Source organism: Lepidochelys olivacea (genome assembly GCF_965140295.1).
Source record: "Lepidochelys olivacea isolate rLepOli2 genome assembly, chromosome: 3".
NCBI lineage: Eukaryota > Metazoa > Chordata > Testudines > Cheloniidae > Lepidochelys > Lepidochelys olivacea.
The window spans coordinates 100,238,169-100,251,973 of NC_140413.1; the positions used below are offsets into that span (position 1 = coordinate 100,238,169).

The following is a 13,805-nucleotide window of genomic DNA, read 5'->3' on the forward strand; positions in this document are numbered from 1 at the left end:
CATTGATCACTACCCGTTGAGCCCGACAATCTAGCCAGCTTTCTGCCCACCTTATAGTGCATTCATCCAGCCCATACTTCCAAATCCACCCTGGCTGTAACCCTCGTCTTTTCTCACTTCATCCTGTTTTGCTACCCCCCATTTATTGCATCATAGCTAAGCTATTGGGACATGCACCTCTGCCTTTCTATCTGTATTGTAAAGTGTCTACTGCCTTCTGAGTTATCTGAGCTACTGACCTGATTCCCCTTCCCATCAAGCAGAAGCTGGGATGGTAACATTCAGCAGTGGGGAAGAGGCAAAAACTTCAAATAATAATAATTCTGTTAGCCAGTTTAGGAGAAATGCAGAAGAAGGGACAGAGGGTTAGAGAAGTTGAGAAGAAAGTCTGAGGGTACGGCCGAAAACTGGAGATTAGCCTGGTCTGTATAAATATCATATAACCGTGCTGGTCTTCTGCAATTCTGCAGCACTCTAATATAGGGAGATAACATTACTGATTTCCCATGACATTTCATAGTGTGACAATTTGCTGCCTAAAGTAATGTCATAAGAACAAAACCACACACTCGACATTTTTCAGCCCTGAAAATAAAATATTCTAGCTCTTTGGGCAGGTCCTTCCCTACAATGCGGCAGCTCTGGCTATCTCTAAGTCAGTTAAACTGGGCCCAGGAAGATTCCATCTGTATACGGGATCCACAATTGGTGCAGAGCCAGCACACCACTCCCTCCTGCTTAAGGGATAGGGACTGTGGCTGACAAAAACGGGCCTGATTGGACCATCTCAACAATCTTTGACTGCTCCTTGGCTCCTTAGGGGGCTGTGAGCAGGCAGCACATATTAGGGCAGGCTTCAGCACTGCTTGAATGCAGCAGAGGACGATGACCTTTTTGTACATACAGTTAGCCTCACTGTTCAATTTTGAATACTTAATACACACACTCATTAGAATATGCATGTATTTCTATAAACAAGGATTAGACCATGCCTCAGTCAAGAAATGAGTTAAACAGAGACACAGACGTTGTTAAGCTATAAACCAAAGTCCCAGCTCTGCCCATTTGAAGTCAATGTGAGGTTTGCTGTTGACTTCATTGGAAGTCCGATGAAGATCTAGGAGAATTTGGCTCTTCTGGTAGATGAGGACTTAATGTTTCACATGGCATATGGGCAGAAACTATGTCTCTAGGCAGCTGTGAATAAAATCAAAGTAATTATAAAGAATAATTCTTTATTGCTGGAATTTGTCTCTCAGAAAATTGATTTTTTTAAAAGGCATAATCTTTTTAAAACCAGTTCTTTTGGCTCCCTCTAGTCTATCTAGCAGATAAATAGCAAGGTGTGGGGGTGTCTCTACCCTTGACCTAGCCTTTTCTGTTTTTGGAAACTTGAATTTGACCTTTGTCTTTTGGTTGGCAGCACAATAGACTAGTGTTGCATCATGCAATCATCTTAAACTCTTCCTGGAAGAGGAATACATTTTATGTGTCCATTGCAAATTTTATGACCGGATGTTAGAACCGGTACAAATAGTTCCCAAATGCTTCTAATATAAACAAAATTAGTCTAAGATTTAGTATTTAAGGGAACAACATTTATGAGAAGTCTAGTGAAATACGGTAAGTTTCAGATCCTTTGCCTCCAAGTCCCCCTGCCAACTTTTTCACTTTTACAATAATTTTTTCTCCCCCCTCCCCCCCCCCGTGCAAAAACAAGCTTTATTCTCCCCTGTTGCTGTATGAAAAGCTCATACAAACAACTATGCCTACCTGATCACACAGGGAATAGCAAAGCTGATCATATAAAAGTATTGTCAAGTACACAAAGTCAACGAAATGAAGAAAGAAGTAAAATATTTATTTTGTCTAATATTGCTCAGTTATAGGAATCTTAAATAATTGTAATAATAGTAGATAAAAATGTTTAAGTAAAAATGTTGTTTTTTTTAAATTGACTACATCATTGATTTCAAAAGAGAATGTCTTGATTTTTGTGAAAGATTGGTACCATTTGTGCCCTGATCCTGCATCTGGGTTTACTCTAGCAGAACCTGATGTAGGGTTAGAGACTCAGGGTTTGTCTGCATGAACATTTAGTTTGTGGCAAGCTGGCGTGTAAATCTACGCTGCACTAGCCTTCCATGTACTAACTGTCCATGTAGACCTTGCAAATACACATTAACAGTTGCTACTCCGCTTGATCTACCTTACTTTGAAACGGGAGTAGATCAAAGTGCAGTAAGTAACAGTGTGTGTGTGTCAAGAGGGTCCATGTGGACACTTAAGGAAGGCGTGGCAGGCTAGATTTACACCCCAGTTTGCCACACACGGAATGTTCATGTAGACAAATCCTCAGTCCTGCAAGGTGCAATGGGATTACTGACATGTGTAAAGTGTGAATATGCGTAAACATGTTCTTAAGTTCTGTGTTGGATCTGGATCAGAGTGCTCCAATGAAGTCAATGGTAGTTTTGCCACTGGCTTCAATTGCTGCAGGATCAGGACTTTACTGATTATGGTCCTGATTCTGGAAAGTACTAAAATATATGCTTAACTTTAACATACAGTAGTTGTCAAGTTTTGTGCAGCTCCCTTATAGTCTATAATTGGCAAATATGTAAATCAATTGCCAACCTAAAGCTTAAGTACAACACATCCTTCTGAAATAAGGGGTAGGAGTAGGGCATGGAGCTGCACTAAACCTGGCAGCTGGGGCTAGGATATAGTAGAAGAAGTCTGGGGGCTTCTGCAGATAGCTGGGTGGATGCGTGTTGTGGGGACAGGCTGGAAGGTTGGCAGTTTCAAGAGAAGCTGGAGGAAATGGGGGCTACCTGGGCCTCTCTCCTTAGGCCCATTTCCTCAGTCCCATTGGATATGTGATCTCTCAGGTAGGCTGCAGGAAGGTGCAACAGGGCTGCCTGCCAAGCATGTGCTTAAATATTACCCTGAATAGGGATGCTTTCCTAATTGAGGCCTCTATCTAGGATAATGAGCTCATAGTTGATATGAAAAAATAGCAAAAAAATTGTATTTATAAAGCGGTCACTCTTTGTGAGTCTTCTCTTTAATAGAGCTTCCTTATTTAAAACTATTTAACTGTAGCTAATGGTTTAAAACTCCATTTTCTGTCAGAACCAGCAGGCAGAAATATTCAGAAATCTTGGCAAACAAAATGTAGCTTTACGGTGAGGGAGCACTGTGCTTAAAATTGCAGTAAAGAAAAATTCTTTTCAGTTCCATGATGACATAAAAATGCTCTGTTCTTCTAATACATCTGTTGTGTTTTTGAGCAGCATCTTTCTAGCTGTTGGCAAGTTTATAAGGATGTTTGACAGCAAAGGCAAGAATTTGAAAAACTTCAAGGGGTGTTCTTGGCTGCATCTGTGAGACCGTTCATGATATATGCATTTGAGATGTGAAATGGTTTACATACTATGAAATTTATAGGATCTGTGAAATTCCAATTCAATTTCCATTAAACAGTTAATGATTGCTTTTAATCATTTAAGTGTCTTTCATCTTTAGGGGGGGTTTTCCCCCCTCTTTAAATGGTGTGACTTATAACGAGTCATTCTATACATGTAATATTTGGATTAAAGAATAGCACTTAAATGCAAAACATTGCACTCCTCCTTGTTATTGACAATTATATGGAAAGAGAGGTGTTGTCAGCATGTCGTATAGTTTCTCATTTGTCATCTCTTTTGTATAATACCTGACAAAAATCGACATTAAAATGGAATTAAGTTTGAGTGTAACTTAGAGCCAGATACATTACACGGATGTTGTAATTATCCCAAAATAAAGCATTATAAAGCCAGGAAATATATAGTTATGGTTACACTTACAAGAAATCCAAACATTTTAAGGTAAGAAATGCACAGTTAAGGCACTTGTGACAAGGTGGTTGTTTCGCTCTTTCAAAGTCCCCAGTAACTCCATACAAGATTTCCAAGTATAAATAGCCTTTACTTGGTTAATATATTACAAAAAAACAGCCCTGTGCATGTAAATTATAACAAAAGTCCCACAACTATAATACAGAATTCCTCAGCACAGTCCAAAGAAGTACATTCAATCTTTCAAGTTCCAGCAGGTCATCAACATACCAGGTAAAGCTCCAGCATCTCTCACCATGCTGAGGCTCTGTGGTACAGCTCCATTGCCTGTCAGCACACCTGACCTCTAAGGTACAGCTCTGGCAACTCTCACCATGCTTCACACCAGCCCCTCTAGCTGGGGTGCTTCCCTGTTTTTGATCTCAGGTCTGGTTCTAATTCTCACCTGGATACATCAGTGGGCTCACCCTTTCATTGTTCCCCAGACTTCAGTCCTTGAGCTCAGATAGCCAGCAGCCATCTCCCTCTGCTGCCCTCAGCCTTTGGATCCTCTCCTGCCATGGCTTTCTGGCCTGGGGAAGTTTGTAGGTGATCCATGCACCTGCAGCTGCATTTTGGTGTCAGCAGTCCGATCTGGCTCCAGTGGTTACTAGGGAACTCTCACTGTTCTCTCTGTCAGAAGCGTTACCTCCCTTGCCCCGGCTGTGATTCTCTTCCCCCCGCCACCCCCCAAAGCTCTCAATCCACCTCAGCTTCTCTCTCTGGATTCTGTGTCCTCCCTTGCTGTTTCTCATTTATAACTCTGGGGGCAGCTCCACCGTCCTCATTATACCAAATTAGGGAGCACCCAGACTGGAACAGGAGAGCTGGGCCCCATTTCATTTAAGATGCTAGCTACCCTGTGACAACACCCACATATCCTTAACTCTGTCCTGTAGTTATGCCATGCAATAATCATAATCTTATGATTGACATTTTACTATTTTTGGATTTAATTATATTGATTTTTAAAGACTGATTTTTCATATTTTTTCCTTTCATAGTTTCACTTCAATTGTATTGGGGATAAGAATTTTGTTGTTGCTTATGGATATCTTAAAAAATGGATGAACTCTAGAGCTGCACATCCCATTGGATAACCCTCTGGAGAATAGTTACATAATGATTTAGAAAATCCGACCGTGTTAAATTATAAACAGTTTACTCTTGCACACTGAGGTTTTTCTTTCATAAGTCTTGTTGCCTGCTTCAGTGCTATGGATTTTGTGTGTGTATGGAGAGGTGCAGTTTAAAACCAATGAAGTTCCACGAAAGCTTATGCTCTAATAAATTTGTTAGTCTCTAAGGTGCCACAAGTACTCCTGTTCTTTTTGCGGATACAGACTATCATGGCTGCTACTCTGAAACAAATACTCTTCTAACTCAGTGAGTGAAATCCTGTCCCATTCAAGTCAATGGAAGTTTTGCCGTCGACTTCCATAGGGTCAAGATTTCATCCAATATTGCCGTAGCTAAAACCACTGTTTGAGTCCAGCAAGGCAATTCCTGTGTTCCTACGAATACAGTTTGGGAACATGGTTAAGGTACCGTTCACACTATTCTGTTGTTACTGGGTGAGGGGACAAGTGTTTTGTAGCCAGGTCCACAAATACTGTTCAGTTGTTATATAGTAGGGCCTTTATACTGTGCTTCCATGATATTGCAGTTATGGTACTGACAGCCAGTGTTTACATGCCATAGAATAAGCAATTGCATATGTTCTGTGACTATGGGATCGCTCCTTCTAGGGGCAGAAAGGACTTTCCTTCATGCCTTTCATTGTTTTCTGAAGGCATCTGCATATTCTCTGTCTCGTTTAAAACTTGATCTGGAGTTTGTATAGAGTGTTGTTTCAGACACACAAAAATCTAGCAGATTTATTTTTCATGAGATTTCCCCCCCTGTCAAAGATGTTGGCCTTAAAGAGCTTAAGAAAAATCAATTGAGATGAAAGTGAGAAACAAATAGGGCAGCACGGAAAAACAAACAAGCATCAAAACCAGACAACCCAGAAACAAGAGGAAAAGAAAGAAGGTTTGAGAAATATGGCCTTTTCCAGCATTCCTTGCCTGCTGGAGTTTCAGTGCTTAAGAAATATAGCATTTAGCATCATGGATGAATATTCATCCTGTGGATGAAATTACCTACGTGTTAAAAGTGAACTGCAAAGCCTTTTAAAAACAGCCAAGATCCCATGTATGTAGAAAGCTTAAAACCCACAAACTGTTTTGAAAGAGTGAATCTGAGCCTGTAACACTTACATGAGCTTCTTGGAACAGGGACTATCTTTATATGAGTCTTTTACAGTATGGAGCATTTGTCAGAACTTAACAAGCAATGATCCTTATTCTCTAACTTCAGTGGGATGGCTCATGTGAGTAAAAAGGAGTAGAAGTTCATTGAGGATACAATTTTGATCCAAAGGAGCACTATTTGCCCCATAGAAACATCCACCAGTTTGCAGTACTGGGCCTTTAGCCCTTCACATACTTATCAAATCTTGAAATAAATATCTTACATTTTCTTGCAACTGTTGATAGCACCCTGAAAAGTTAAGGGCCCAATTCTGCTCTTGCTTAAGATGTTTATAATATGGGAGCATAAATTCACGATTTGGGAAAGCAAGAGAAGGGGGAATGGAATAATTTTTAACTATTTTATTTTCTGATGTAAATGTATTGGTAATGTATAAGACTGCAATCCTGCAATTTGCAGGATATAGGCATTTGTCAGCATGCACATCTATAACTGATTTCAGATTTTGTGTTTTACATTCTCAAAAAATGTTTCTTTTAATAGACATCAATTTAAAAATAACACTGTTTGAAATATTTGCTAAAATCAACACCTTCAGTTACTGAGACTGATATTAGATGAATTGTGTCTCAGGTTCCTTCCTCCGGCCCCCAGTGCATGTGTGCATTTTTCAGCATTTTGTGTAACACCAATTTAATGTATGATTTTTTTTTTAAAAAAAAACAGACCTTATCTCTGAATATGTTGTGATCCTCTATATAAAGAGCTAGAAAGAAAATAGAATTCCTACATTAAAAGTGAACAACAAAGAATAAGGAACTGTGTGTCTTACACTCTTACTTTCTTATGCATGAAGTTAGCCTCATTTGTTTCTTTGTCTGTTTGTCTGTCTCTGTGCCTATCATTTACATTAGCAAGATCAGGCCTTGGTTTCCCTGTTTATGGGCTCAGTTTTGCAAGGTGTATGCTGGGTCAGTCCAGCAAAACACTTGGATTTACAAAGTAGATGTTTCACTTTAAGCACATGAGTAGTGTTACTGAGGTCAATGGACTATTCATATGCTCAAATTTCAGCATGCCAGTTAAGTGCATTGTTAGAATGGGCTGGAGTGCTCAGCATCTGGCAGGATCAAATCCTGTGCTGAAGAGCTCTGTCAGTCTTTGGAGGATCTGAACAATTAGATCATAGTTTGAGGCTGAAACCTGAACTTCAGATTTCTTATTTGAGGAGGGAGAAGATGCTGACTCTGGGCTGTTTTATGCCACAGGTATCTCGCAAATGACCTCCTCACAGAGTAACATTGGAGTATCTCAACAACTCCTTCCTCCTTCAGACAGGGCTGGAAAAGCTGCAGTTCAATTTCTAATGTAAAAGCTTAATATTTTTTTTGCCACCTTTATACAGGACACAAACCTCTTTTGTTTGGCTATGCAGTTCACCTTTAAGTATGGTGCTAAAGATAGATATTCTCAAGGAGATCAGTTTGAAAAAACACTTATCCTGATTGAGGCAAAACCTTACATTTATAGAAAAAGGTTTATTTTAAAAATTTAAAGTGACCCAGACAACACGTGGTCCAGAACATGAGCGTCATTTCAGCTCCATGTGGAAAAGACTATTTGCTGAGACTTTCAGTTGAATATTAAATTCCAAACTATGAACCATTGCTTTCTTCATAGCAGAAAGCAGACTTTATGGCAGCTGGACTGTTTCAACAAGACAGTTTGCAGAGAGGAAAATAAACAATGGCTTGTGTAATTTGTTTATTGCATTTATTTATCAATTCATTTATTAAGCATCTAAACAGGCAGAATTTAAACTTGACCTGTACTCAGTTATCTATTTAATATGTCAATCGTTGAGATCTGATGGAAAGTTTTGTTAACCATCACTGAGTAACTTATCATCCCTTTGGACTTATTATATGGTTTTACATGATACACATACAAGCATTCTCACTACTAAGCAGCATAAGAATATTGATGCTAAATCTGGTTAATATTCAGCCAGCAGAGAGTTTAGAAGGAATTCTTGCTATTGCACAATATGTCAGTATGCTGTTAGACAGACAGACAGATCGATATCTTTCTTTTGCAATGGGATTTATGATACATTCTTCCTCTTACTACAAAATTTAGTAGGAAGAGAGTTCTTGGGATTTAAAGTGGATTCTGAACTGCATAGAAACCTGTTTTAAGAGAGAGAGATTAAAGGCATTTTGTAATCAGAAAGGCTCCCTCAGCAACAGGCAGATAAATCTTTAGTAGCAATTTTGCTAACCTTTCTCTGAGAATTTTTACTTTAAAAATATTATTGCCATATTAATCCAATTAGACTTTAAAAGAATCTCTCATGAGTAAGGCTAAGATTTAGTCATGGGTATTTTTAGTAAAAGTCATGGACGGATCACAGGCAATAAACAACAGTTCATGGCCGTGACCTGTCCATGACTATTACTAAATATATCTCTGACTAAATCTTAGCTGCTCCTGGGGCCCAAGGGCACATTTGCTCTGGGGTCCCCTGCGGGATTGACAGCTGGCCCCTGCTCTGACGTTAGGGGCTCACTGTCCCTGGCCGCCTGCTGCTCTGACGGGCTCTGGAGCTGCCCCTAGGACTGCTGCTTCGGGACTGGTGCTCTGGGGCAGGACAAATGCTGCTCCAGCAGCCCCCAAAACCAGCTGCACTGGCTGCTGCTCGGGTGGCCCCAGGGCCAGCTGCCCAGGGCTGCCTGAGCAGCAGCCAGTGCAGCTGGCTTCGAGGCCACCCCAGCAGCAGCCAGTGCAGCTGCAGAAGTCACGAAGGTCCCAGAAAGTCACAGAATCCAGGACTTCCTGGACCTCTGTGAAAGACTCGCAGCGTTACTCGTGAGTTATGTTTTTTTTAGTAGTGGGAGTCAAAAAAAAAAAAACATTTTCTGTTTCTGTTTGCGGTTTATAGAGACAAATATCCCAAACAGATTGGAATGCTGAAATAAAGAGTGAAAAATGCCAAAGATTATATCCTAAAATAGAAAAAAGAGTCACCATATAAACAGATTAGGACTACTGACAGCATGGCATGTTCTTTTCTTTTTTTTCTTTCTTTTTTTTTTTTTAAATGGTTTTCCTTTGTTTTTCCATTTACAAATTCTAATAGACAGCACAAAATGTGGCTACACAATCCACACCCTGCCAGATCTGGATTCACCAGCAGAGAGGCTGCCACAAACCCTGAGCCTAAAAAGAGATTCCTTAAGAAGTTGGTGGATGTGGACAGCAGAGGAGTGAAGAGGGAAAAGGTTAGCAGGGAGGACGGGTAAGAGCCAAAGCCTATTAGTGGCTTATGCGTAAGTAGGGAGCTGGGGAGGTTATTGCATGTCAATGAGAAGGAGCCATAGCCATATTATTAGATAGGAAAAAGAAAGGAGTGAGGGGAGATCTAATTGTCAATGTGTCTATTCACATGCTTAAAGTTAAGCACGTGCATAAATGTTTGCTGGTTCAGAACCTAAGGATAATATTTTCCAAAAGGTCTAAGAGACCTAGGAGCCTAAGTCACTTTTGAAAATGGGATTTAGACACTTTCTAAAATTTTACCCTATTTGTGTGTGTGTGTGTGTGTGTGTGTGTAGCAGTTACTCCATCTACAGAATGGGGATAGTCCCCTTGGTAAATTGTTATGTGTTCTAAAGATGAATAGTATTCCTGCCAGCATAAACCCAGGGTTGAATCTAACCAATTTAAATATATTTATATTACTGATATCCAGGATCATCACTTTACTGTAGCACTGTCTAAAACCATGTGGTATATTGGGGTCTTTAATATTTTACCCATAGGACATGTGAGTCAGGAGTTCTCTACTGGAAGCAATATCCCTTGCTGACCATCAGTTTCAACAAAGTAAAGAAATGCTTGTCATTAATCCCCAGCTAACATTAGTCCTCAAAATTGGCATTCCTATGATGTAACGTAGTTACTACGTCAGAGAAATAAAGTTCCTTAAAAACTGCAGTTTCCCCATACCATGTGTGCTGGCTAAGAGAGGAGGTGGTATAACGATATAGATGAACCAAGCCATGCTGAAAAGCACCTCCCTTCCCCAGCTCACCTTGCATGCACAAATAAAACTATAATTGTCTTCCCTTCTACATCTACTCTGTTCTGTCTGCCCTCTCTCCATGTTCTTTTTATTGCCTACGCTCTTTTTTAAAGTAATAGATTTTTCAAATAATTGATTCAGTAAAGAAAAGGGGGTTGCTTTGGGGTTTACAGTAAGACAGTGAGGAATCCATTTAAATGGGGGGAGGGTATAAGTACTAAAGCAGTGGGGAAAGTGCTGTAGCCTGCAGTGGAGAAAATTGGAGCAGGCATGGATTAAGCAATGAAGTACATACTAGCATAAGGCCAGGGCAAGCACAATTAAAGCGAGTTCATCAGAACATCTCACCAAGCCAAAATATGTCATTAAACACAAAAATCAATCTTGATGCAATGCTCAGTTGCACAGCTAATTCCCGAGTGTCAGAAAATGCAAAAATTAAGATTCCAACAGCCAGGTTAACTTGGTTGAATTGCACTGCTTGCATGTTTTATAGCAATATGTTTCACAGCACAAAACATTCTATATTATGTGACACAATTGGGATCAGATGACTTTAGTCAAGCACAGACGTAGTGTGTACTAAGAAGCAGTGACCGCAATAGTGGAGTAATGTTGGGGAGCAGTATGAAGCTGCACCACCTGGAGTGGAGCTTTGGGACTGGATTATGAGCCGGGGAACTAGGATGAGACAGCATGCTCAAATCTCTGCTTCTGGCCAGCTCTGCTGGCTAGTTCAGAGGGTTGTCAGGGCTGTGGGCTTCTGGGTGGTTTGCATTCTCTAGGAGTACTGGAAGGGAGTTTAGGGGATATCATGGTCCAGGCTTACCAGGTAGGTTTTCTGTAATTTACACTAGGGTTCCCACTGTTACTGACCTGGTGGAGCTGAAATGGTTCTAGCAAGAGTGGGAACTTTTTTGTGAAAAAATCCTTGTGTAGATTGTGTGTATGGGAGTCTCAGTTGGTGAGACCTTCACATTGGAGGTGGTCATGGTGGAAGAGGTTGTAATTCCTTCCAGATTGTTAGTCACCCGTGAATTTGTCCCAGTGGCTCCATGGCAGGCTAAATCATCCAATACATTGTCTTGTTTCTGCAGCTGTGGAGACCTGTCTAAGTTCCAGTGTTTTAGGAGCACACTCAGAAACACACTGTAGAACTGGACACTTGTGCTGTTAGCTTGGTTCTTGCCATATTTATGGATTTATACTTCTGCAAAAATAGATGTACAACAGATATTGGGAGTTCTAAATCTGTGCTTCTGCGGTAAGGCTGCCCAGCCGTGATGTACTTGTTCTTGTACTTTTGCTGTCATGGCAACATGCAGTGACAGCACTCTTGCTGAGAGGCCAGCGGGTGCGGCATTGGTGCCGACCTGTTGCTAGGTACCTGCAGTGTTCCCTCTAAGCTGGGTTGACAGGGTGGCATGCAAGTGCTGTTGCATTCTAGCAGCGCCCTACCCACCCCGCTCCCCAACCCTTGCAGAGACCAACCCACCATACCAAAACAATTAAATATATAGTGTAGCCAGACTTTCCCTGTGAATGTTTCCAAGCACAGTTTTAAGTAGCTCCACACTATTAGGAGTATCTATGCTTCCCACCTAGAATTGGCAACAAGTCCTCTAAAAAGGCAGAACGTCAGGATGAAAAGAGAAAAAGGATCAACAAAGAAATGAGCTGTCCCTAATGGCAGCTTGGGGATCTATTTTTTAATGACTAGGACAAAGGAAGAAATCTTTTTTTTTTTCCCTGGCCCCACTACTGTTTTCCATAGTTGGGTCTTTCTATTTTGCGGTTAATCTTCTTGTTTTAACCCCAGCCCCAAAGCACAACTCTTGGGAGTATCACTGATTCTGACCTGCGCTTTTACCCACACACCAACTCAGCTGTAAAGACTTGCAGATTCCATTTGTTAAACATTTCTGAAATTCATGGCTATTTAAAGGGCACTTGTATAGGAAGCAGAACCCAGCCTCTCAATTAGGATACATCTGGTTTACAGCAAAGCCCTCAGTCATCAGCCCAGGACCACAAGAGTCCGGTATACATAGATTGATGCTAGCCACACAGCCTAACCTCTTCTTCCAGGTGTTACCCTACCTAGATATCAGAGACTTATGGAGGTCGCCTGCCTGTACAGCTTATTTCTCTCACTTTTTGCCTATGACCCTAATCCAGCATCTATGGAGTCAATATGCAGCCTTTCCATTGACTTCTATGAGCTCTGTAGCAGGCCCTATGTGGTTGCTAAGGTCAGCTTCTTGGCCTCCTTGAAGACCATGATGTTTCAGGAGAATGGCCCTACCTAGTGATCCACATGACAAAGGTGGGAGGCATGCATCAAGCACACCAGTGAGGGGTACTGTTAGGCAGCATGCAGAAGAGGGTGAACCACTCACTACCAACCAAAGACAAAATTGTGAAGTAAAGGGTGCCTGTGACTGGAAGGAGTAAAGGGGTAGAAAAGGAGGAGGGATATTTCTGGTAGGCTTTAGTTATATAGAATTGAATCCTCAAAATGAACCACCAGGGTTTGACCAGCTCCCGGGTCAAGTAAGCAGTCCTGACTGTGTTATATAGTTCTCACAGTTAAAATGGTGCCTGCTTTGATTCACCTGTAACTCAATTCTCAGTGGTCTTTCTGTCTCATTGATTTCTCATTTGCTGTAGATACAGAATCATGTGGTTCATTTGATTTTTTTTTTTCATTGCCTCTTTTCTCTCCTCCATGTTACTCTCTTATTTAGTCATCTGCACTGGTTAAGTTATGAATTCAGGGTAACATTCTGTCTCTAACATTCCAGGCCTTTGCACGTAGTTCCCTGATCTGGTTCATCTCTGCCTTCTGCCCTCTATGTTCACTCTGTGTGGTCCTTATTGCTTGCATCTCTGTCATCCGTTATCTCAGTGTCAGGCTTTTGTTCATTTTGGATGGAACTTTTGCCCTCCTGGTATTTGAGCTGCTAATTCCTGTGCATATTTTAAAACTAAACAGTTTTTCATCCAGTTACTTACTTAGTTAGCCTGCTGAACTGTGACATTGGTGGTTGTTTTTGCTGCAGTACATTGATTGCCTTGAACAAGCACAGACTAACTTGTTTTCTCTTTTATGGCCCTTCATGGCCTCTCACATACATATTATCAACCTGCCAATCATATCTGCAGTGCCATCCTTGATAGCACATTTCAAGGTTCCTTCCCCACTCTAAACTCTAGGGTACAGATGTGGGGACTTGCATGAAAGACCCCCTAAGCTTATTCTTACCAGCTTAGGTTAAAAACTTCCTCAAGGTACAAATTTTGCCTTGTCCTTGAACCCTATGCTGCCACCACCAAGCGTGTTAAACAAAGAACAAGGAAAGAGCCCATTTGGAGAAGTCTTCCCCTCCCCCCCCACAAAATATCCCCCCAAGCCCTACACCCTCTTTCCTAGGAAGGCTTGGTAAAAATCCTCACCAATTTGTACAGGTGAACATGGACCCAAACCCTGGGATCTTAAGAACAATGAAAAAGCAATCAGGTTCTTAAAAGAAGACTTTAATTAAAGAAAAAGTAAAAGAATCACCTCTGTAAAATCAGGATGG

The 13,805-nt window shown here is 41.0% G+C and overlaps 1 protein-coding gene across 4 annotated transcripts in view; it reads left to right on the plus strand.

Annotated features, from left to right (window-relative positions):
- Window positions 1-13,805, plus strand: part of TMEM200A (transmembrane protein 200A) — an 83,016-nt gene that overhangs the window by 47,483 nt on the left and 21,728 nt on the right. The window contains exon 3 of one of the 4 annotated variants that reach the window (XM_084623212.1): window positions 9,277-9,435. The exons of the other annotated variants lie outside the window; for them this stretch is intronic. Coding sequence (XP_084479338.1) covers window positions 9,287-9,435 — 149 coding nt within the window. The 5' untranslated portion in view covers window positions 9,277-9,286. The remainder of the gene's footprint in view (window positions 1-9,276; window positions 9,436-13,805) is intronic. 4 annotated transcript variants of the gene reach the window in all.